General features: G+C 40.5%; 1 protein-coding gene across 1 annotated transcript in view; it reads right to left on the minus strand.

Annotated features, from left to right (window-relative positions):
* Window positions 1–484: 484 nt before the first annotated feature.
* The window catches only part of dlg4b (discs, large homolog 4b (Drosophila)), a 35,292-nt gene continuing 9,065 nt past the window's right edge, over window positions 485–26,711 (minus strand). Inside the window, exons 4-22 of the mRNA XM_073875668.1 lie at window positions 23,609–23,770; window positions 22,888–22,938; window positions 14,000–14,050; window positions 13,785–13,909; window positions 13,422–13,591; window positions 13,202–13,338; window positions 12,949–13,090; window positions 12,744–12,858; window positions 12,305–12,461; window positions 10,663–10,765; window positions 9,621–9,732; window positions 8,941–9,117; window positions 4,374–4,420; window positions 4,194–4,241; window positions 2,926–3,030; window positions 2,560–2,729; window positions 2,272–2,384; window positions 2,104–2,195; window positions 485–1,895 (exon numbers count right to left, since the gene is read on the minus strand). Of these exons, the coding sequence (XP_073731769.1) occupies window positions 1,789–1,895; window positions 2,104–2,195; window positions 2,272–2,384; window positions 2,560–2,729; window positions 2,926–3,030; window positions 4,194–4,241; window positions 4,374–4,420; window positions 8,941–9,117; window positions 9,621–9,732; window positions 10,663–10,765; window positions 12,305–12,461; window positions 12,744–12,858; window positions 12,949–13,090; window positions 13,202–13,338; window positions 13,422–13,591; window positions 13,785–13,909; window positions 14,000–14,050; window positions 22,888–22,938; window positions 23,609–23,770 (2,184 nt within the window). The 3' untranslated portion in view covers window positions 485–1,788. The remainder of the gene's footprint in view (window positions 1,896–2,103; window positions 2,196–2,271; window positions 2,385–2,559; window positions 2,730–2,925; window positions 3,031–4,193; window positions 4,242–4,373; window positions 4,421–8,940; window positions 9,118–9,620; window positions 9,733–10,662; window positions 10,766–12,304; window positions 12,462–12,743; window positions 12,859–12,948; window positions 13,091–13,201; window positions 13,339–13,421; window positions 13,592–13,784; window positions 13,910–13,999; window positions 14,051–22,887; window positions 22,939–23,608; window positions 23,771–26,711) is intronic.

The following is a 26,711-nucleotide window of genomic DNA, read 5'->3' on the forward strand; positions in this document are numbered from 1 at the left end:
ACACACAGATGAGAGATTATATTTTTTATATGGGAGCAGAGTTCCTCACTGGTCATATGAGATGAGCAGAAACACAATAATGTCTGTCACACAGCAACAAACACAAAAATAAACACTCATAAATACAAAACACACACACTTTATGTTTGAGCTTCACATGTGATGATGTCGCAGGACATCACAGGACGAGTATAATAAATGTGTACTTAAACAGATCAAAGTGGAAATAAAGGCTTGTCAAATGTTGAGTTTTTTTCCTAATGTCACAGTTTTCCTCCAAACATCATCTTGTCTTTCAGTCCATACAAGTAATGAGATTAATTCATTTAAGAAGTCAAAGCAACACAAAATCCAGCTCTGCTAATATGCAGATTCTGATGGACAAACAAATCAAAAAAATTCTTCTTCACACAACAAGTCCATCATCAACACCTACAAATGTGTGTAGGTAGGTACACAAACGCACACACAGAAATCCACACGATTGTGCAGTTATTAAAAGATTTTAATGAATTGATCATCTGAGTATTTAAGAGCTAGTTTACAACAGGAAATATATTGTATGTATTCATTTATTTCACATTATACAGAGCGCCTGTGCCCTTGCAGGAGAAATGTTTGAAATGAATCTGTAAAAGTGTAAAACATGATTCAAGAAACTGAATGAAAACAGAAAAACCCTTTGGTTGAATGTATTAAGAGCAGTGCATTATGGGTAGAGTAAGTGTGTAATTGTGAGTACAGTAGCTAACAGTATTAATGACTGTGTGTGTCTGTGTGTGTGTCATTTGTTGTGTAATGTGTTTGTATGGTGAGAATAAGACTGAGGTTTGTGGGTAAATTTGGCTCCGAGGAATGATCGTGTGTGTTCATGTGTTTAAAGCCCCATTGGTTCATATCATCAGAGGTGGTCTGTACAACTGTAGATTATTAATATACAATAATATTATTAATATTTAACACTACAACTCTCTCTCACACACACACGCACGCACGCACACACACGCGTCTCTCTTCCTGTGCAGATTAAAGAGTTTTATATGTAAACAGTAGCCCTATAGAGATATGTCACAATGAGACACACAAGCACACGTCACAGTGCGTCTCAGTGTTTTTTTGTTTGTTTGTTTGTGTGTGTCAGATACATTGTGCCCTAACTACACACGACGCAATATTATTCCAGAGATCAATAGGCAATTTGTCTGTCCATACTGAACACAAAAAAGGGGCGTGCCACAACCCAATCACTCACAATACACGGCCAATCAGAACAAGTCATTAAATAAGATCTCTGTATAGGTGGAGCCGTCAGCCACAACTTTGTAAAAATAAAAAATAACTCGTCATGACATCACGTCACAGCTAGTTAGAACAACAACTCTGATTAACATAGAAAAAATACCTTTTATAGTGTGACACAGAATTGCCTGTAGTTAGGACACAGTGTGTGTGTGTGTGTGTGTGTGTGTGTGTGTGTGATCAGTGTGAGTGTGTGTTGGAAAAGTGCGTAGTGCTCATGTGTCAGATCTATATTGCCTCAGACATTGTGCTGCACAATCCACATAAACCACCATCATCATCATCATCAGTTCATGTGTCACCACACAAACAAACACACACTTAAACACACACACACACACAGCTCCAAACAGTCAGTGTGTTAGTGTTTGTTGATCAGGTCCCAGGTGTTTTAGCCTTTACACACAAACATACAGAACAACACACAACAAGTCCTGTGCACCTGATAGAGGTCTTCATATGTGTGTGTGTGTGTGTGTGTTTGTGTGTTTACAGTCTCTCTCTTGCTGGTATCCAGATATACGGCCCAGAATATTCCTCAATCACCATCTTTACACGATGGTAAACCTCTTCAAAGCTGTCACCTTCCACAATTGCTACACACACACAAAACAAGATTTAACACAGTTTAACAAATGATATTAATACAATACAATTATAAGTAATGTCAGTGGATGATAATAACAAAATGGAAAAAAACAGATTTTCTTTGATCTTCTAATAAAAAGAGATTATATCACTTTATATTAGAGCTCTGATAGATGAAATGAAGCAACATCATGACCTGCTGTATGAATCTTTTACCTGTAAAGCACTCAATGAAGTCTTGCTCCAATTTAACAGCTCGATCTAAAGCTCGCCGTGCCTGCTCTTCTGTCAGACGCTTGTTTATATCTCTGTAATGAAATAACACAGCAGTCAAACACATGCACGCACGCACACACACATGCACGCACACACACACACACTTACAGTATGTTCTGTAGGGAGGAGGGTCTTATGAAGATAGCAATAGGATGAAGTTGGGCAGCCTGTAAGCGTCTCACAGCATTAGCAGAAACATCCAGGATACAGTGTTTACCATGCTGAGAAAAACACACACACACACACAGAGAGAGAGAGAGAGAGAGCAAATCAGTTTCTTTCTTTCTTTCTCTCAATTTTATTAGCATAAAACTATATGGCCAAGTCAAAAACTGTACATTTGTACTGCCAAAGTCTTTGCATACACGACACACTGTGTGTCTCTCTCTCTCTCACCTGTTCTGCGACCTGTCTCACACTTTGAACACTTGTTCCATACAGATGACTGTTATATTGGCCAGCCTCTATGAATCGATGACTCTGAATGTCTTTTTCCATCTGTTCGCGTGATAACACAAAGTGATAATCCCGACTATCCACCTCATAATCCCGCTTCGGCCGAGTCGTATCTGTCAAACACAGAAAGACTCTTTATTAGTTTTCAGAACACCATCAATAAGAAGTCAAATATTTAAAAACAATTATCACCTACAGAAGATGAGTTAATTATAATTAATATTCACAACACAACTAATAAATGTTGGTGATTAATGTAAAAGAAAAGCGTACATGTGAGTGTTAAATTATTCAAAGCTAAACTCTTATGCGGTACACAAGAACCAAACTTGTCGGGAAATTCAGAGAGGAGATCATCATTGATGCGATCCTTGCTCGGCCCAAGAATAATGACTGGACGCGCGTAATGCACTGCAAGACAGGAAATGACATCACAGACACAGAACATTCTCCAATCCTCTCTGCATTGAATAAACATATTTACATATGTCAGAGTCCTACACGCGAGCACGACGGGTGACTCGAAAATAGTTTGCCCTTAATGTCAGTGTGCTTAATTACTCATAACAAATTTTTAATAGTAAATGGTAACACTTTGGTAGGACACTGGCTATTTTAAATTTGCTATATAAATAAAGCTGACATTGACATGTGGGCTCGACATGAAACCCAGGTATTTAACTATATCAGGATATGCTACTGAAGAAAGAATCGCCGGGTCGTCAAGGATCCAATGAAGAGGGAGCTAACTCATAAGGATCTGCACCGCCCTATAAATTGTAATTTCTTGAAATATTGTGCCTTTTCTTGTGGTCCAAGTCCTTCCCTATATGCCTTTGCATCTTGGATGTGTTTTCTGTTGTTTAGACATGTCTACATTCACTTAAAGTATCCAAAGCGCACAATAATCCATTGTACTCCGTTCAGTTCTTTACACCGAGTGCCTCCACAATGGCCGCGCATCCGGGTTACCGCCCAGAACGTGACGTCGGTGAAAACCCTCTATTTCATTACTATACACTGTAAAAAATCTGTCACCCATAGGTTTGTGAAGAGCATTTTTAAAGCCAATAGTAAGCGGACTAAAAAACTTTTTGTAGCAGGCTGTAAACATGAACATATAGTTTTCTGCTGTAAAGTTGGGCATTTTAACATGAGGGTCTATGGCAGGGTTCCCCAAATCTTACCCTCGCTATTTGATAATCACTGCAATCTTTTCCCAGACCCCGCCCACCTGCCGTACCATATGACTGGAAGTAAAGAGAGATCGTTTTGAGGAGGGGAGGAGATTTGCGTTTTTGATTAAACATTAAAACAAATAACAGTTTTGAATTTGAATCAAAATTAAAGTTCGCTTTCTGTTTCTAATGTATATTTATAATCTGAATAAAAGTTTTTTCCTGTTTTTCACTGAGAAAAAAACTCACACGCATGTCCCCTGTTCTGTATGTTTGGATTAACTGCTGCGAGTGTGTGGGGCGGACAGGACCTGTAAACGACTCTAACATACTGTACTGTACGCTATAACATACAAACTGTGTCCAATAACACATGACATTTACATAAAGGATTACCTTCAGTTTGTGTCACTGCCTCATAGCTCACTATGTATTCACTGCGTCCTGTAACACACAAACACACAAAACACACACACACACACACACACACACACACAGAAAATAAGAATCTCATCATGAGTGATAACTAGAGTATATCTGGTATATAGACACAGAGATGGACACAAACACACTCACCAGTGGGGTCTCTACTCTTCAGACGTGCCCACTCTTTCCTTTCGACTCTACAAGAATTAAATAAAACATTATTGTGACACACTGAAATGTCAAACCCAGAGTTTGGCTCCTATCATTGTCTGTTTCTGTATTTGCATTGTTTCTCTGTAACTTTATTTCCATTGCTTCGTAAAGATATAAACACTAAAAAACTGACTTTTTGGATTGCAAAAGAATGTGAATAAAACTGAAGTGATGTGACCTCTAAATTGTCAATCATTACTCATAGCTAAAAGGGTTATTATTAGTAATAATTGTAATAATATTATTAGTGCTGTACTACACCACACAGAATCAAATATTTATTTTGTGACAGGGCAGATATTCACCTGTTCACTGTCCAGTTACAGTAAATGATCAGAAATCTTCACTTGTTTTCATGATCTGTGGACTGTGGTGCTTTAAAAACATCAAGTCAACTTCTGACTCAACTCACCTTGTGACCGCGCAGCGCTTTGACAAATAAAACCCATCTGGAAAATCTGACTACAGGTTATGAGAGAGCCAGTGCTTAAAGGAGCATTTCACCCGTAAAAACATTCATCTTTATTGAAAGTGTGTAATATTTGTAGTCGAAATGTAACATACATTTCGAATTTGATGCCTATTTGACAGAGAAAAGGGGTGTTTGTAGTCTCACTCCCTCAACAAAGATATTGGACTTCCTTCTTTCAATGATGCAAAATGATGATTTTTACATTATTGAAAGAAGGAAGTACAACACTGAAATCTGTATTTCTCCCGTCTCAGTGGAAACTGAGGAAATGATGTACGACCATTCAAAAACATGACTGGGGTTCTAACTATACAAAGATTAATGCAAATGGGTGAAGTGTCCCTTTAAAATGAAAGGTGGCTGGGAGACCTGGGACCCCCGTAATATATCAGTGACCCCCTATTTTAACACATTTTATATAGTAATAAATGTGAATGCACACTGAAGAGCACTAAGCACATGTTTGTATGTTTTCTACTTGCTTGGTGCTGCTCCGCTTACGAAAATCAATCATGGTTTTGTTATTAGTAATTAATACATAAGGGTTAATTTTCATGAGGGCCTGGTGAAGCAAAATCTCTCTCTCTCTCATGGTGCATGCTGGGAGTTTGTGCGTGAAAGTGGTGTTGGTGAAATTGAAGCAGTGAATGTTCACATTTTGCATGGTTAGGATTTATTTTACTTTTTTTTGAGTATAGTTGTTCAGGAAAATGGCATCTCACTCTTTACGGAATGGTTTCAGATGTAAGCCGGAGGACGGAGTTATGCTGGAGGATGTGTGGGTTGTTGTAGCAGAAGAGGTCATGAAATCATTTCATCTGCTTCTCGAATGAATAAAGCTGTAGTTGTCTTTTTGAAAGAGCTGTATCTTGATGAAAGGGGCTCTCGTTTCATCTCTGTTGCTGAAAAGGATGCCCCAAATGCTTATTTTTTACATTTAGAGCGTAAAACATCTCAGCAGAAACAAACGGTACGTGTCTCCATCTTCCTGATGGGAGGCTGACTAGCAATATCCCAGAGATGAGGCAAGACTCACTGACATTTTATTCATCTCTCTATACTGCTCATTACTGACTCTGTTGAACACAGATCTGTCTTTTCATGAACTTACTGCTGCAATCGCTCAGCTTGGAACTGAACCATCTCCTGGCATTGATGGGTTGCCATCTGAATTTTATAAGCGTTTTTGTATTTTTAAAATTTTATAAGGGCGATCTATTTGTTTTAAACAATTAGAAACCAGTCGCTCTGTTGACCACAGAATATAAAATCTTGTCCAAGTGTCTTGTCAACCGAGTTTGTTAAAATGCTACTTGCAGGAGGTGGTCTGAGTCGTCCAATCCCAGTCCCAAGGGGCATAATACCGGGTTGCCCTTTATCAGGACAGTTATATAGCATAGCAATTGAGCCTCTTCTTTTAAATATATGCAAGGTTTTATCTGGATTTTCTATTCCTGGGCTTTTTCAAAGTTCAGAAATCACTGTCAGTGCTTATGCTGATGATGTGACAGTGTTTGTTCGACATGAACAGAATGCATTGGCTTTGTCCAATCTACTAAATGTGTATGGAAAAGCTTCATCAGCTAAAGTTAATTGGGACAAAAGTTGGGCTTATTGGGCAGGTCAACGGCTTTCTGAGAATCTTCCACATCTGCCAAGTGGCCTTAGATGGAAAACAGACGGTTTAAAGATTTTAGGTATTTATTTTGGTTCAAGTGAATTCCAAAAGCTAAACTGTAGAGGAGAGGGTGTGCACTCGATTGTCTAAATGGAAATGGTTGCTACCCCACAGCAGGGTCCTACAGGGGAAGTTTTGGTTGTGAATAATTTGGTGGCTTCTTTGCTTTGGCACAAACTAGGAGTATTGCAGCCACCTGCTGGACTGATACAGATTATTCAAGGGAGGCTGGTGACTTTTTTTTGTTGGGCCAACACAGCTGCTTTACACCTTCCAGTGCAAGAAGGGGAACAAGGCTTGATGGACATTAAGTCAAGAATCATGACCTTTCAATTACAATCAGCTCAATAATTCTGCATGAATGGACACGGAGGAATGGGAGTTGATAAACGTCTGTTTTTAATGCAATTACAGGAGAATCAGATGGTGGATCTTACCCCATTTTACAGATCTGTATTGGAGGCCTGGAAGGTTTTATTCATATCAAGACCAGTAGATACACCTGCTGGTTTCTGGTTATTGGAGGAGCCTTTGTTTTTTAACCCTTTTTTACCTTCTGGACGTTTGTCTTTAGAAATGTGCACACACGCTTGTTGGCAGCTGAAGTTGATCTGTTTTTTACAACACTGCGTTGCAGATATTTCTAAGGGTTTGTTTTTAAAAAATAAAAGAAGGACATGATTATTTTCCCCCTCAATCATAGAGACAGAGCGCAGTTATGCAAATTTGAAAACCACGCCCACCGGGGGGGAACACAATCCAACCGTCTCCATTGACTTTGTATTGCGAGAAGCCGCCTCCTTGTCATTTCTGGCTTATAACAAAAAACTGAATAATGCCTAAAAGCTGCTGTGTGACAATATGTACAGCTAACAAGCCAAAGAACCCAGAAATAAGTTTTTATAAGCTGTCGAGCCGTAAAACCCAGTCTTTAAGGAGAATAAAGTGGATCGCCGACTACGTTTCCCCCTAGTGGATGCAGTTCTATTAATAGAAGTACTATGAAAGGTTGCCTGTATCCATTTTTGTGTCTCTAAACGCTCGTTTTTTGGAGTCGACAGCTTATAAAAACTTATTTACAGATTAAACTTAAAAACAGATTAATACCTAAAAGCTGATGTGTGACAAGGTGTACATCTAACAACCAAAAAAAAAAAAATGTTTTTATAAGCTTTCGACTTCAAAAAACGAGCGTTTAAAGACACAGAAATGGACACAGGCAACTTTTCATAGTTATGACGCGCTGAGCTCTGTCTCTATTGTAAGTTCAGCTATAGAAGACTGGGAGGAAGATGAAAGCTGTTTATTATCTTTCTGTAGCCCAGTTTACTTTGAGACGGCTGGAAAGAAGTCTCTTTGCTTGATGTGTGTCAAGGTTTCTAATGTACAGCTATTCAATGGGGTCACTTTAACAGGATAGAAAGAGATTTTTGGACTGAATTCTTCCCCTAAAGGCTGCTGGCGTGCTCTGTACAAACGTCCCATATTGATAAACAGAGTGACCTCTAGTGGAGGATTGTAGATGGAGCAACACCTACAAACAGAGATGTGGTGCACCTCAATCATTGTGTTGGGATGTGTTGCCCTTTTTGTCCTGAGATTTTCATCTTTTTACATACACAGTGCTCACATCTGACTGATCTTATTGGGTTATTAAGTAATTGTTTTTTGTTTTTATTTAAAGAGTTCACCTTGTAATAAAAAAGTGTAAGTTGTTTATTGTCATTTCTATGTAATTCAAATTGTAATAATAAAGGTGAAAACTTCAAACTTCTCTCTCTCTCTCTCTCTGTTTCTCTGTACTATATTTATCAACTTGTCTGGGCTTAAATTAAAAGGTAGGTTTACTTCTTTAATCATAATTAATTGTTGCAGTCATAAAAACAAAATGATCTTGGCAACTAAAATAATTATATTGTGACAGAAAACTGTAAAAATAATAATTTCTATGTATGACGTGAAGCCCTACATCAGTAATGCTTTATTATCAGTTGAGTCTCACAAGATGATGTCAGTTCAAATAATATCAAACATTCTAGTTTGTCACTGAATGAAGCAGATGTTGTGCGTAAAATAAAGGGTCTGTCTCCACCTAGTGGCATAATAATGTAACCGCTGTCCTTAAATTGTTAAATAATTTTACACTGATCTATGATCACTGATCTGTCCTATCTAGTTGTGTTCTGAAATGTTTAATAAACTAGTATCCAGCCTTTAAAGACTGTAGAGCAAGCACAGACATAATGGGACCGCTCATTGTGTTCTGGTCTAGTTGAAAAGTTTGTTTAACAATTGAATGTTTCATGTTTGCTATTTCACACTCCATCACATTGCACCCCCCCCCACACACACACCTCTTTTTGCTGGGAATGTATCCAGTCTCCTCCATTTCTCCATGTGGAGAGAGTTTTCCAGCCTGCCACCACTCCTCCTCACTGCAGTCAAACACCTGAAGAACATCACCAAACCTGAAGCTCAAAGCCTGAGACAGGAATCCACAGTCTGCGGTTTTATCATAGTCAAACAGAGCCCTGAAGACACAAACACACACATGAGAGCATCAATCAGGTTCTCTAATGAAGGGTGGTGGTTTGCAACTTTATGCTGTTTATTGTTCAATTTCAACATATTAATAAAAAAAAATCACACTGCCTATTCATTTATTCTTGAAAAAAAATGATGAAGATGTCAGGTTAGAAAAACGTCATGAATTATTTTAATATATTTTAAAGCAACACTATGTAGTTTCCATGTAAAAATGACTTACAGCTCCCCCGTGTGGTTGAAAAGCGCAACAGTTCCTGGTATCAGACACTCTTCTGCAGGCTCCCTCTGCAGTAAATAAACTGTGTGTGTGTGTGTGTGCGTGTGTGTGTGTGTGTGTGTGTGTGTGTGTGTGTGTGTGTGTGTGAGTGTGAGTGTGTGTGTGAGAGAGATAGAGAGAGAGTGAGAGAGTGTGAAAGAGAAAGAGAGAGAAAGAGAGTGTGTGTGTGTGTGTGTGTGTGTGTGTGTGTGTGTGTGTTATTTTGCTTACCTAATGAAAAAGCTTCTCTTGCCACCCCGTAATGATGTCGTCGCCGACACCAAACTGCTGTTCATCAGCTGCTCACGCAGATCATGAATCTTTGCTTCAAATCTGCTGTACTCTATACACACACACACACACACACACACACACACACACACACACACACACACACACACATCTCAGTCGTTTCGTGTCAACATTAGGAATTAAATCTGCAACCTCTGTGTTTGTCTGCGCCGGTGTCTGTGTTTGTTTGTCTGCATCTGTGTTTGTCTGTGTTGATCTGCACCAGTGTCTGTTTGTGTCTGTGTTGATCTGCGCCAGTATCTGTGTGTGGCTGTGTTGATCTGCGCCAGTGTCTGTGTGTGTCTGTGTTGATCTGTGCCAGTGTCTGTGTTGATCTGTGCCAGTGTCTGTGTTGATCTGCGCCAGTGTCCGTGTGTGTCTGTGTTGATCTGTGCCAGTGTATGTGTGTGTCTGTGTTGATCTGTGCCAGTGTCCGTGTGTGTCTTTGTTGATCTGTGCCAGTGTCTGTGTTGATCTGTGCCAGTGTCCGTGTGTGTCTTTGTTGATCTGTGCCAGTGTCTGTGTTGATCTGTGCCAGTGTCCGTGTGTGTCTGTGTTGATCTGCGCCAGTGTTTGTGTTGATCTGTGTCATTGTCTGTGTTGATCTGCGCCAGTGTCCGTGTGTGTCTGTGTTGATCTGCGCCAGTATCTGTGTGTGTCTGTGTTGATCTGCGCCAGTGGGTGTGTGTTTGTGTTGATCTGTGCCAGTGTCCGTGAGTGTCTGTGTTGATCTGTGCCAGTGTCCGTGTGTGTCTGTGTTGATCTGTGCCAGTGTCTGTGTGTGTCTGTGTTGATCTGTGCCAGTGTCGGTGTGTGTCTGTGTTGATCTGCGGCAGTGTCCGTGTGTGTCTGTGTTGATCTGCGCCAGTATCTGTGTGTGTCTGTGTTGATCTGTGCCAGTGTCCGTGTGTGTCTGTGCCTGTGTGTGTCTGCACTGGTCTCTATGTTGATCTGTGCAGGTGTCTGTGTTGATGTATCTCACCCTCAGGTCTGTACTGTGCAATGATGGTGACAGTCTGCCCTGCGTTCTTCAGCGCTGCTGCAGCCTGCTCATGTGTCGCATGTCGTAAATCCACACCATTCACCTGCAAAAATCAGAGTGACACTTAAAAGAACCCTAGAGCAATTTTTGTAGTACTGTGGTAAGATAAGTAATAATGCAGTCAGGAGAGATTGTGAAGGAAAGATGTTCTGCTCTGAAGCACCAGTCAGTTTCAGATCTGGTTGTGTATTATTATGTGTGACCCTGGACCACAAAACCAGTCTTAAAGGAACACGCCCACATTTTGGGAATTTAGCTTATTCACCGTATCCCCCAGAGTTAGATAAGTCCATACATACCTCTCTCATCTCCGTGCGTGCTGTAACTCTGTCTGACGCAGCCCCCGCTAGCTTAGCTTAGCACAAAGACTGGAAATGCATGGCTCCAGCTAGTATACTGCTCCCAATAAGTGACAAAATAACGCGATCATTTTCCTATTTATGTGTTGTGATTTGTATAGTCAAACCGTGTACAAATAACAAGGTGATATGAGACACAGCGATCTTTTAACAGTATACATACTGAGAACTATATTCTCTGAAGACGAAGCACTGCCGCATGGGCGGAGTGATTTGCACAACTCTGACCGAATTCTCTGCTCCTCACCAGGGGCTTCTCGTGTGCTGCGAGCAGATCACTCCGCCCATGCGGCAGTGCTTCGTCTTCAGAGAATATAGTTCTCAGTATGTATACTGTTAAAAGATCGCTGTGTCTCATATCACCTTGTTATTTGTACACGGTTTGACTATACAAATCACAACACATAAATAGGAAAATGATCGCGTTATTTTGTCACTTATTGGGAGCAGTATACTAGCTGGAGCCATGCATTTCCAGTCTTTGTGCTAAGCTAAGCTAGCGGGGGCTGCGTCAGACAGAGTTACAGCACGCACGGAGATGAGAGAGGTATGTATGGACTTATCTAACTCTGGGGGATACGGTGAATAAGCTAAATTCCCAAAATGTGGGCGTGTTCCTTTAAGTCACACGGGAATATTTGTAGAAAAAGCCAAAAATACATCAGTCAAAATTATTGATGCCAAAAAATCATTAGTATATTATGTAAGGATCATGTTTTATGAAAACATTTTGTAAAGCACGTACAGTAAATATATCAAAACTTTATTTTTCTGAGTGGATGCATTAAAATCGTTATCAAAATTGGCCAGAAACTTGCCTACAAACTTTGCTTTGTTAACCGTTCCATGAGGATTTCCCATTCAAGTTTGGTTTATGTAAGAGCTTACAACTTCCCCCCATTCAGTCAACAAGGTCATAACAGCGGTAAACCAGTAGAAAGCGTAAAAACAAACCTTTTCATTAGTGATATGCATGGAAAAGACTTCATTGGAAGTACGGTTTTCTCAATATTACAATTATTTTTTTGTTGCACTCTTATGTTTCAGATTTTCCTAATCCTGTATCTCTGCCAAATATTGTCCTACACTAACAAACCATACATCAATGGGAAGCTTATTTATCTTCAGGATTATGTATAAATCTCAATTTCAAACGAGTAGCTTTGTGGTAAGGGTCACATTTAATGAGTCACGTCTAAAGTGTACATTTGGTCTGGACATACGCTTAGGATCTGATCTCCTTTCTTCAGCTCTCCACTCAGATCTGCTGCTCCTCCAGTTAAAATGAAGGAGATGAAGATTCCCTCACCATCCTCACCTCCCACAATATTGAAGCCCAGACCGGTGGAACCCCTGAGAATGATGACGCGTCTCGGTTCCCTGACACACAAACTCGACATGTTACACCACAATAAGCTTTTGATCTCATCTAACAATCACTAAACTCAGAGCAGAGCTCAAAACTTGACATAGATTCCTTCAACTTAAACTCAGTCATTATAATCTTTCTGTCATCGTCACACAAAAGCAAATGTTTCTGTTTGTTATTGTGGATATCTGATATTTGTTTTGATTTATTTAGTCTGTTAATCGAGGACATTCATGAGATACAGTACAGAAACAATGATGAGCAGTTTATTTGCCGTGTGAGTTTGTGAATACCTGGAGATGTCGTCATCCCCCATCATCAGAGCTCTAGAGATGGGAGAATAACGCCGTGGAGATGAGGGACTGAGGCCTTGTGGGTAATCAGACATATCCATATGAGGAGAATATGCTGCAAAAAAACCCACAATATTACACAAAATGTGTGTGTGTATGTGTTATTTCTTACATCTAGTGATATTGTGTGTGTGTGTTTCCTCACAGCTGGTGATATCAGGTGGATTGTAGGCGTCCTGATGATGCTGGAGAGGTTTGGCGACTCTCAGATAAACAATCTCTCCGGTGTTTTTCAGAGCAGCGACAGCATCTTCATGCATTACGTCCTCTAAATACATATTATTCACCTAAACACACATAAACTTTCTGTTGTTAACACACATCTTTACTGACTCAAATACTACTACACAAATAAATGACGGCTAGAGAAATCATATCTTTATGATGGGAAAACTCACAGCAATAATTTTGTCTCCTATCTGCAATCGTCCATCTTTATGTGCAGCTCCGCCTTCGATAATCTTTGTGACATAGATGGTGTTATCTCCCGGGACGTGCTGGTTACCCACTCCACCTGCAATACTGAAGCCCAAACCTGCAGCGCAAAGTCACCGCGGATGAGACCTTCACAAATCTTCAGCTCGTATCTCAACAGGTTTAGCACAACACCAAACCCACCTTTAGGGCCTTTGATGAGTTTAATATCCATGATTTTTTCAACAGACGGTTTGTGTCGTAGTACGTAGAGTCGTACAATAGGCCCCGCCTCCTTCAGGGCGTCCACCGCAAAACTGTGAGTGACTTCTCTTACGTCGACATCATTTACAAACAGAATGCGGTCGGTGACTCTGAGAATGAAAACAAGACTTCTTTAAACTGCTAGATGACCAGAGAAAGGTTTAGTAATCCAGAACCAATGATGTGTTTTCCTTATTCATTGAACCAGTAAAGATTCAGTATGTGTGTGTGTGTGTGTGTTTCTGTGTGAGTGTGTGTGTGTGTGTGTGTGTGTCTGTGTGTTTCTGTGTGAGTGTGTGTTACCGCAATCGCCCATCCTGGGCTGCTGCTCCTCCTGGTATGATCTTAGTAATGAAGATACTGGGATCATCCCCAACATGAGGGTTATCAGTCCCACCAGCTATACTAAAGCCCAGACCAGAACTACCCTAAACAAACACACACACATTGATGTTCATATCCAAATAAGTCAATAAAACTAATTATAAAAATAAAAAATGTACAAAAAAAATGTAAACCCTCTCCAAGGTGATTTCCTCATATTCAACATCTCCATCCATACCGTTCATCTGAGAGAGAGAGAGAGAGAGAGAGAGAGAGAGAGAGAGAGACAGAGGGAGAAAGATTTAGATTTAGTTTTACCAGACCCTTACTACAACAATAACCATGTTTTTTTGGTCTGAACTGTAGGGAAATCTTGGTTAATTTTCGTAAGGGGAGCGGCACCAAGTTAGTACAAAAGAGTCACATGCTTAGCGTTCTTCAATGTGCATTCACATTTTTAAAGAGACACAAGCCTAACATAGACTTCACATTAATTACTGTAAATCTTCTTATAGGGGGTCAGTAATGTTTTATGGGGGTTCCCCAGCCCCAATTTGAGTTTGTAAAAAAATGTCCCAGGACTTTGATCTCTGATTCAGTAAAGTCTGTCTTAATTATCGTACAGCCCTTAATGCTGCAAGATCCTCATACTTCTCTTCCACTATCAAAAATTCTATGTGCAGACCCAAATCTCTGTTTGCTACGGTCAATAGGCTCACTAACTCTCCACAACATGTTATTTCTGGCTCTGAGACGATTGCGAATAATTTTTCTCATTTCTTTTCAGACAAGGTGAAGTCAATCACTGACTCTATTTCTAAAGACACCTCATATACAACTGACTCAAATGCACGCTTGATGTCGATTGACGCAGTTCCCTCTACAAACTCTCTCACTGCTTTTAGTCTCACCACTTCTGCTGCCATAAGTGATCTAATTGTGAAGTCTAATTCTACATCCTGCCAGCTAGACCCAATACCCACTGTTTTGCTTAAGAAGTGTGTTCCTGAGGTTGAACCTTTTATAACACATATAATAAACTGTAGTTTAATATCGGCCATCGTTCCAGCAGAATTAAAAATGGCTGCAGTGACCCCGATTCTCAAAAAACCAGGCCTCGACCATCTAAACATGAACAACTACAGGCCAATCTCAAATTTACCCTTAAGCAAAATTCTGGAAAAAGTTGTGGCTTCACAGTTAAGATCTTATTTAAGCGAAAATGGCCTTTTTGAACCTTTTCAGTCAGGTTTTCGCACTTCACATAGCACAGAAACAGCCCTTCTTCGTGTGACTAATGATATTCTTAGCTCCATGGATTCAGGGTTAGTAAATATTCTTATTCTTCTCGATCTAAGCTCTGCTTTTGATACGGTCTGTCATGAAATACTTATCACCCGCCTTTCTAATATCGGTATCACTGGTTCAGCTCTTTCCTGGCTCATTTCCTATATCAGCGACAGAAAATACTATATCACTATACAAGGGCATAAATCTGCCATTGCTCCAGTCTCACAGGGTGTTCCTCAAGGATCAGTTTTAGGTCCACTTTTGTTTATCATTTATATCTCTCCACTTGGTGACATCATACGCATGCATGGACTCCAGTTTCATTGCTATGCTGATGACATCCAAATCTATCTTACCACCAGCTCTGATAGGCTATCCCTGCCTGACTCACTCACAGCATGTATCAGGGACATAAAGCACTGGATGTCCTTGAATTTTCTAAAAATCAATAACAACAAAACTGAAATATTGGTGATTGGCACAACTACCTTGATCAAAAGAATGGACCTGTCCATTGATATTGATGGGGTTCATGTTAAGCCTTCTTCAACCATCCGTAATCTTGTGTCTTATTTGACTCCACTCTATCTTTTGCCTCTCATATTTCTTCTGTTGTTAAAAACTCATTTTTTCACCTCCGCAACATTGCCCGTCTTCGACCTTCTCTCACTTTAGGTGACGCTGAAATTTTAACCCATGCATTGATCACATCACGTCTGGACTATTGCAATGCACTGTTTCTTGGTCTGCCTAAAAAACTCATAGCAAGGTTACAGTATGTTCAAAACTCTGCAGCAAGAGTTCTCACCTCCACCAGGCGTCCTGCTCACATTACACCACTACTGCATGATCTTCACTGGCTACCTGTGGCGTCACGCATTCACTTTAAGATATTGCTTCTCACATTTAAGGCATTACATGGTCTTGCACCTCCATACCTGTCTGACCTTTTTTGCCCCTATTCTCCTGCCCGGCCCCTCAGATCATCTGAGCTTGGTCTTTTGTCCATTCCCCGGTTTCGTCTGACCACTGTAGGTGGTAGGTCCTTTAGTGTAAATGCACCCAAACTATGGAATTCCCTACCCCTTTCAATTCGTACAATAACAACCTTGTCTACCTTTAAGGCCCAACTTAAAACGTATCTCTTCAGTAGTTATTATGGATAATGTTGTTGAATCTGATTTAATGTACTTGTATTGTGTTATGGTCTTATGTGTTGTATTGTATTGGTGGAGGTGTTAATGTACTGTATTATATTATGTGAAGCGGCCTTGAGCCATGGAAAGGCGCTTTATAAATAAAACTACTTCTTCTGTCTGTAGAAACAGGGCTCCAGTTTGTTTTCTTGCCATTTTCACTATCCTACAACAAAATATGTTTATGTACATACAACACAAAATAAACATCACAATAGATCATTATTTTAAAGTAGAATTATTCTAAAATACAAAATAATACTCAAAACACAAACAACTACACATTTCAGAATGCAATGCAAAGAGATTTTCAGCCACATCACCCTGTAGCCCAAGACTTAAGTAGGGTTGAGTCTGGTTAGTAGTTGGATGGGAGACCTGCTGCTGGTTAAGGTGTTTGTGAGACCGTGTGGGTCTAACAAATTATTATTAGGGCTTTCAGTGATTGGCAAATGTCAATATTTGCAGCTTTGAAACCTCTTTTCCACAGCCTTTCAACCCAGGATTACTCAGTGGTGCATGTTGTAAGTTCCACGCTTTGGGAACATGAGGTCATGGATTCGAATCCCAGCTCTTACTTTCACTTATTGAGATTTCCTTTTGTGTTCCCTTTAACACGTTCTTCTCGACCTGTCTGGTTTTCCACACGTGTTATATTTTTGCCATCTTACTGTTGTCGTTCCGCACTGCAGTGGTTCTGCTCTGCATTTGCTTTGCTTCGGGTTCGGGCTCTGTATTGCGCGCTTTCTGCGCTTTGCTGCGTCGTGTGGTGTTTGCTGTGCTTTGGGTGCTCATTGCGCTGAAGGTGCTTGGCCCCGCAATTGCTGCTTGCAGCTTTATTTATTGCTATGTGATTGTATTGAAAAAAAATGAAGGCCGGTTTGACTTGGAAAAGCATAGTGTCGAATCCCCAACACATTACAGCAGATTTATTTCCCACAGTAACATCTGGAGCTCGTGACAGACTGATAGACACTAGTGATATATTGGGCCAATTTTTGCGAGTTTTATGTGTATCGGCATTAGCTGATACGTGGCTGCTGTGTTCGCCAATTTTTTCCGTAATTATTTACAGACAGAGTGCTGGAAACCGCAAGCGACTGCAGGTCATGTGACTAAAAACAACCAACATTTCCTCGATAGCTCGGCCCAACAGCTGATCATAGCTAGACAAAGAGCTTTTTTTCTCATCTCTATATATATTTGTAGTAGTAAAGTGCTAGAAATCAATATCCTTTGCTGATAGTTCCTCGTCATTGTGTAGAGCACAGTTCATGGTTCCATAGCACTCTCACCTGTCTTTACTAATTGTTTTTTAAGTTCAATAAATGTTACTTTTATAAATCGAGACTTGTAACATTTGGGATCATCATGTCATTTTTATGATGTAAATTGAGTGAGTAAAAGCAGTTTCAGCTCCAAATATCAGCTCAAGAAAATCGGCAGCCTGTATCGGTCATCGGCTAAGGCTGATGAAACAAAAATCGGTATCGGCCCTAAAAAAACCATATTGGTCGAACCCTAATAGACACACCTGCTCACCTGAGACAGACATTATTCTCACACCTGGACACTGAGACTAAATCTCAACAACATTACATAGTAAACACAAAACATATCCAGATGTGTCCATAAAAATCAACGAATAAATGCCTTAAATCATTATAGTATAGTACAGGGGTGACGAACGTCCGTCCTAGAGAGCCGCAGCCCTGCAGTTTTTAGCTCCAACCCTGATTAAACCTCACCTGTCTGAAGGTTTCTGGTAACTATTTAAACCTTGATTACCTGTTCAGGTGTGTTTGATTAGAGCTGGAGTTAAACTCTGCAGGACTGCGGCTCTCCAGGACCGACGTTCGCCACCCCTGGTATAGTACAATATAAGTTGTGAAGAAAGTTACTACAAAATTGTACTGTAACTTTAAAGGCGGGGTGCATGATTTTTAATAAACACTTTTGAAAAGGGAGTCGGGCCGAGTACCAAAACACACTTCAGCCAATCAGCAGCAAGGGGCGTGTCTACTAACCAACATTGTTGCCTGTGTTGCGTATGTGTGGGGCGGATCTATCAAAAGAAGGTTCAGATTCTATTGGGTTAGGGGCGTGTTTGTTTAGATGATTTTAAATGTCAACATTGGCTTTCAGAGATCATGCACCCCACCTTTAACCTTTGTTGGTGATGATGTCTGCTACAATTAGGGCATTTTAACACTGGGCTCATTTGCTGCGGTCCAAGCCTGGGTGCCGATGTTCAATGGTCTGGCTACTCACTCACTCGCTTCTATCAAACCCCAGTTCACTTGTGTTACTTCTTTACCAACATGCATGTGGTACGGATGTAAATCACAACGCGACAACGTGTTTTTTAATATGTTGATGTTATCATGCACAGTGTGTTTTGTAATGCGTAATTCATCAGCTGTCATGAGGCTTGTTCCACTTAATGCGGTGCCGCTAGAAATGACAGGCGGATGACGTCAAAGTACGTCGAAAGTAGACATCTTCGTATGATTTCCCGCATCGTTCTCGTGGTACTTTGACATCATCCGCCTGTCGTTTCTTGCGCCGCCGCATGAAGTGGAATAAGCCTATAGTAATCATGTGTCATGGAAATAAATGAACGTTATCATTGGCTAAGACGCATGCGCAGGTTACTTTGCTTCCTACTTCCTAGACGAGTGAACACCTGAGTCTGAGGTGCTTTCACATTCACGAGAACCACGTCTTTCAGGTTCAGTACCCGGTTCACTCCAGGCGTCACATGACAGCTTTTAAATTAAAAGTTTTCATGTGAACTGTGCCCTCCTTCAAACTAAACTGCCAGAGTGAAAGCCCCCTTAAGAGTGCAGGCAGAATGAGACGACACTCCTGAGAGACTGAAGCTGTATATAATTAACAACCAGTCTGACTGTTAGCACAATGACTGCGGTAAATGAAGCTTCAGTGATTCTGTGATGACTTTTGCTGAAACACACACACACACACACACACACACACACACACAGAGCCAGCTGAGTGACAGCTGTGACTGCACATCTCTACATCTGCCATGTGAAAAAAAAGATGGGACAGAGGAGAAAGAGAGAGACAGGACAGGACAGAGTCTGTGTCAGCTGTTGAGTCCTCTGGGATAATCCAGTTTCCTTAGCAACAACAATTACCATGGTAACAGCTTCAGCATCATCCCAGGCCACACGTTAATAAGCAAGAGATTTTACACAAACACACACACACACACACTTACAGTGCTAAACACTTCCTCCATGTGACTCATGACATCACAGTGATAATTCTGCTAAGTTGCCATGACAACATTTTCATAGACTGCATCACACCATTACTCTGTGGTCAGTTGCATAAAGAGTTTAGACTAGTTTTACAAGTTAGTAATTAATTTTTTCCTTCAAAACTGATCATAACGGCTTTAAGTCAGTTATATAAAAATGTAAATGGATCTCATTTCAATCCAAAAAATAAGAATAATTAGCTCTAACTAATTGCTAGTTGGTCAGACACAATCTTAACTTACCAGCTATGTTAATGCAACCGGCTCCAGGTTACCTTACAAACAATGCAGCACTAAGCAGAACGTCTTGTCAATATTTGTACCATAGTAAATATAGTGCTGTCTAAATACCTATGTTATATAACATTGTCATATAGTACATGAACACACACACTCGCACGCGTGCCCACAGCTGTCTCACTGTCATTCTGTCTCTCACTGCTGTAATGTCTCTCTCACACACACACACACACACACACACACACACACACACACACACACACACACACACACACACACACACACAAACACACCTGTCTCACCATCATTCTGTCTCACTCTCTCTCTCACCTACACACACACTCACACACACACACACACACACACACACACACACACACACACACACACCTGTCTCACCGTCATTCTGTCTCACTCTCTCTCTCTCACATACACACACACACACACACACACACACACACACACACACACACACCTCTCTCTCACAGTCATTCTGTATCACTCTATCTCTCTCACACACACACACACACACACACACACACACACACACACACACACACACACACACACACACACACCTCTCTCACCGTCATTCTGTCTCACTCTCTCTCTCTCAAATACACACACACACACACACACACACACACACACCTGTCTCACCGTCATTCTGTCTCACTCTCTCTCTCTCACATACAAACACACACACACACACACACACACACACACACACACACACACACCTCTCTCTCTCACCGTCATTCTGTCTCACTCTCTCTCTCACGCACACACACACACACATACACACACACACACACACACACACACACACACACAGCTGTCTCACCGTCATTCTGTCTCACTCTCTCTCACACACACAGCTGTCTCACCGTTATTCGCTGTCTGTGTCTCTTGGCTTTGCGCACGTTGCTGATGAATCTTCGGCCCATCTTTTTAGCGTACCAAACAGATACGAACATGACGTCAGAGCCGCGGAATTACATCACAGACATATATTCATACCTACACCGAATCAAACCAAACCGAATTAATCCAAGTACGAGCGCGAGCATGAGCTGAGAGAGAAAACTGAGCGCGCGCGGATACAGTAACAGAGATGATGAGGATGAGAATGAGGATGAGCGCTGTCTCCGTGTCTCACTTGTTTTTTCTTGATATTTTCCTTCATCTAGAACCATGAACGCAAAATAAACCGAAAGACAGGCATAGATCCGGTGTACAAGCGCCCCATGCCCGACCAAAGTGACGCTGCTGCCGCGAGACCATTCCACGCATATAGCGCTCGCAAGAGAGCACACAAGAGCGCGCACACACATAGCCTGCATGAGCGCACAAACACACGCATACACGCACAACACATACACACATGAGCGCACACAAGCGCGCGCACAACACATACACACATGAGCGCACAAACACACACATACACGCACAACATATAAACACATGAGCGCACAAACAGACGGGCGCGCGCACTGTGCTGCTAGCAAAAATCGTAAAAATAAGATGATGTTTTATTATTAAATGAACTGGCGTTGTTATCTCTGCTACAAATGAACACTAAACAGTTTGTTTATCATAATTACACTGAAAGTGACAGAAGTGTAACTGTTACAACTTACCCGAGGTGAGTGAGGTGCATTGTAACAGACAGAGAGTTGTGTAACACTTTAAATAGATATAACAATTCAATGGTATTCTGTCTATATTGTTGGATATATTTTGTGCATCAGTCTATAAAAGATTGATTCTCACACATCCATCATCCTTCATCTAACCACCCCCTTCTATTATGCAACAATTATGGACAGATATTTTTGAAAAGGCCACACAATTAAGACAAAAAAAACCTATTTGTCAAAGATTTCCCCTGATATATTGTATTTAAAGTTATCATTTTGTTTAATGACATCACATTGTTTTTATTTTATTATCATTGTATAGGCCTACCTGAGGTTTAGTTCTAACACTGTGTGTTTCTGTAACAAACCCTGATGTGTAAAAAATATATATATTTTTTTTTTAATTCAGACAGTGATTTAAATAATAGAAGGTTGGATTTGGTGACTGTACACACCCATAAAAAAACATCATGAAGAAATTTACCTTCATGCCTCCAAAACACTCTTTGTTCAATATCTTAACCAAAACACATCACAACATTTCACAATTTCACTGGAGATTGTCTTTTGACGGTATATAAGGCACACATTACTGTGCATTTGTACCATGAACTGTTTAACCAATTATTATTACATATTCAGTCTTAAGTGACCCATTTTTACAATCAATTAATTATCAAACAAACATTTTACATTTTTGTGTTTTTCATGTTAAATATTTAGTACTGTCATGTACTTTTAATATAACAAACTACACATTTAATAACACATTTTTAATTTAGATGAATGTGTATGTAATTCAAGAAAACAGAAACAATAGTAGCTATATAAGTTATGTAGTATGTTTCTGTAAAAAAACTTTTCTGTATTTCGTCATTAAAGAAATAATACTTAAAATAACAGTTGAGCTGTTGATTGACAGATAGTGTTTGTAATGTTACAGTGTTTTAATTACAGTTTTAAATAATGGTAAACCACTGTAAAAATTTTGAGTAATTGGTCGCAAAATAGGATATTTAACCCTGTGGTTATAGAAATGCCAATTAATGCACCAAATGAGAAAGAGAGGCAGCTAGAGATACTGAGATATATATCTCTTTCTCTTTCTCTCTCTCTGGAAAAACATTACATGGTTCTGTTGCTATGGAGACCAACATCCCTGCCATTACCATGGTGATATGAGTGCTAGGCCACGTTCACATAGCAGCAGAATACGGTTGTCACTCATGTGTTTAAGTCCTTGATATGGTTGCATTCACACAATGTTTGGTTATTTACTGGAGTGACGACACCTAACCTGTATGGTTTTTACTTTGTCCAATCCAGTGCTCTCTGAAGAAAGTTCAGTTCTTATGTGGCACAATGTGTGAAGACTGTATAGAGTTACACCAAAGCAAGAAGCTGAGATAGATTAGTAGTCATGGGCTTACCAGAGTAGATGTGGCGTAGTAAGGGGCGTGGCCACTCGGAAGCAACACTGGCTGCAACACACAGAAGAGCAATGGGGGTTATAGCTAGTTAGACAAGACCAGGGTTAACAAGTTATAGAAGTGCACGGGGGGTTAAATTATGGGTAGGGATTGTTAAAAAAAAGAGGTGTGATTATTACCAAACACTTAAATGCAGAAGAAGAGAATGAATATTATATATATTTAAGATATATAAAGACCACGTCATCTTCATAACCTTTTAAAACTTTTTGCTTTTGTTTAAGTAATTGCCCCTATTCTTTTAGAGGATATTTCTTTACATCAATTACTATGCAATGATGCATTTTTAAAACCATATTTATTAGAGATCTCTACATGAACATTCAAAATCAACCTGCTGTAAAAGAGACATGGGAATCTATTGTGATCGAGTCTTTTATGCACTTATAATGTAACACACATAAACGCAAACCCGCACACACACACAAACACACACACACACACACACACAATATATATATTATTTTACATAAAATTCTTATGAAGGTCCATTCTGGCCAGCGTGAAGCATTTATTACTAACCATTGATCAGATCTGATCATAGTATTATAGATAAAACAAACAAATTCATTTACATTGTGAGAAAAAGATAAATGCTTTCAACAACATAAACCAAACATCTCCATTTTATCAGCTAATAAAATAATCAATGTATTCTTACCTTGGCAGGTGATATATGCATCTGGGGTGTGTAACCATGGATACCGTCTATGGGGGTGTGTCCAGCATCACTGAGGTGCAACAATTCAGCGTTTTTTCCTGCGGTCAGATGTCCAGGGCTTTGCTGTACGGGTGGCGTCTCTTCATCGTGGTAACGATATTTCTGCAGAGGAAGAATATTTACAGTCACTACAGCAGAGACACAGACTTCACCAGTAAGGGATACCTAAATTGAATCCAAATCTAATCTAAATGGTTCAGGTTAGGGCTAAGCAAAACATGATCAGAACAATATATTTCAAATATTTTATTATATTTGTGAAGACCTTTTTTTTTTTAATTATAGCACTTGTGTTTTTTTGGCCCTGACAAGTAGAAGCTTTCCTGTACACACAACACTTGACAAATCACTCATAGATATGCGCAAAAGACACAAACACTGAACAAAACTCACATCACATACAGACAGAGTCATAATCCAGGCCAGATAACCATCAATGGTTCAACTACAAAAGGATTGTAACTGAGAAGAAATACAGAGTTTTACTGGTAACATTTCAGCATTCCTACAACATGAACCACTGTCGTGAAACAAAAGACATTTCTGCTGAGCTAGAAGTATTTCTTCAGCCTTTTAATGACTTTGACCCTAAAAATGTTTAGCTATTGTAGTCCAATTTATTTTAAAGGTTTATATAATTCACATGGTCGACCCTTAAACATGCAGAATACACGCTACTGACGGTATAAGCAAACACACACACACACACACACACGACAGATGTGCTGGAGGATAAGGGGATTGTGGGATTGTTTGAGGGCCGACCTGACGACACACAGCTGCTCAACATTCTGCTCAGGGCCGACTGCAGAAGTGATGATGTCATCAGAAAGGGACATACAGCGCTGACGCAAGAGCGGCCGCCTGTGACGACACAGCTGCAGTGCAAGAGTGCACCTGAAGCAGAACATCACTGCAACTGATTCGATTATCTTTCATTGTTTCAGGACAAAAGCAAATCGTACTTTGGTTGACAGATTCTGACTTATGCTTAGAAATCCTTTGTTACAGAAGGAGAAATATGCATTCACACACAGGAAGTCTTATTAGAGTAAGGAAATCAGATCATAGCACGTGTTGGCATGTCAGCACTGTAGGACAGTGAGAGACAGTGTTTTCCCATGCTGGCTTGCTCTCATTCAGTGAGAGATGCTCATCTTGTTGTCATGGAAACTATCAGTCTATGACAGGATGGTTGCATAGCAACTGACATCAGCAGCAATACAAAAATGAAGATAAAAGAGAAACAAATGAAGATCTTTAGATTTATGAATGTGGTTTGCTTGTCAATGAAGCCATCTAGAAATCTCTTTCATTTAAACAATATGAAGGTGCAAACACACACATCTACCCATCAGTGTTAGCCACTCTGCTAATGCTAACGTTTCCAAAGCTATACACACATAATTATTTTTAAGTTTATCATTATATAAAAACATACTCGCTCATGCAAGCAATTTTAACAAGAGTCAAAACCTTACACTACTGTTAAAACTGTCATAGCTCTGACCCTCCAAACTCTGCCTATGCCCACTGACCACCTACTGACCCACTGATCAACTACACTGATCACCTCCTGTCACCCACTGACCAACTGACATCACCCACTGACCAACTAACATCACCCATTGACCAACTGACATCACCCACTATACACTTATTGTCACCCTCTGACCAACTGACATCACCCACTGAACTCTTACTGTCACCCACTGATCAACTGACATCACCCACTGACCACTTACTGTCACTCACTGACCAACTACACTGATCACCTCCTGTCACCCACTGACATCACCCACTGATCACTTACTGTCACCCACTGACCAACTGACATCAACCTCCGACCAACTGACTGTCACCCACTGACCAACTGACATCACCCACTGACATCACCGACTGAACTCTTACTGTCACCCACTGATCAACTGACATCACCCACTGACCACTTACTGTCAGCCACTGACCAACTGACATCACCCACTGACCACTTACTGTCACCCACAGACCAACTGACATCAACCACTGACCACTTACTGTCACCCACTGACCAACTGACATCACCCACTGACCACTTACTGTCACCCACTGACCAACTGACATCACCCACTGACCACTTACTGTCACCCACTGACCAACTGACATCAACCTCCGACCAACTGACTGTCACCCACTGACCACTTACTGTCACCCACTGACCACTTACTGTCACCCACTGACCAACTGACATCACCCACTGACCACTTACTGTCACCCACTGATCAACTGACATCAACCTCCGACCAACTGACATCACCCACTGACATCACCGACTGAACTCTTACTGTCACCCACTGATCAACTGACATCACCCACTGGCCACTTACTGTCACCCACTGACATCACCCACTGACCACTTACTGTCACCCACTGACCAACTGACATAACCCACTGAACACTTACTGTCACCCACTTTGCTCTAATTGCTTCTATTGTTACCTCATTTGTAAGTTGCTTTGGACAAAAGCTAAATGACTAAATGTGAACACCTGTCGGTAATAATCAAGCAACCCTGAACACCTTGATGAGCTGCTTCAGCTGGGTTTAATTGGGGTCATAACATTATAACCCTGCTTCCTATCACACTGTATGCGTTTGGCACTGCAATGTGAGATTAACCCACAAAAGTAAGGCTAGCAGGGTTTTATAACCCTGGGTAAAATTTCAAGGATAATGTCACAGGTCGGAGCGGACTACAGATGTCGTGAGTCACGCCCCTTCCTAGTTTCCACCTCGATGAGGTCCCAAGAGCACCCCAATAACCAGACACACGAGGGAAGGTAAGTATGATTATAACAAACTTTATTTAAATTAATTAAAAGATGATCGGGGAAGGGGAAGGGAAATCTCAAATCAACTCTCTCGTCTTTTCCTCAGGATTCGGCTCGCAAAGTGCCTGAACGGTTTTTCCACTGCACTGGACTTCCAAGTACATCCTGTACACTAAACACTGATTCCTGAGGGCACAGGTAAGTAAGCAGAGGTAAGTAACGGTTTAGCTGAA

This window comes from Misgurnus anguillicaudatus, chromosome 13, assembly GCF_027580225.2.
Source record: "Misgurnus anguillicaudatus chromosome 13, ASM2758022v2, whole genome shotgun sequence".
Taxonomy (NCBI): Eukaryota; Metazoa; Chordata; class Actinopteri; order Cypriniformes; family Cobitidae; genus Misgurnus; species Misgurnus anguillicaudatus.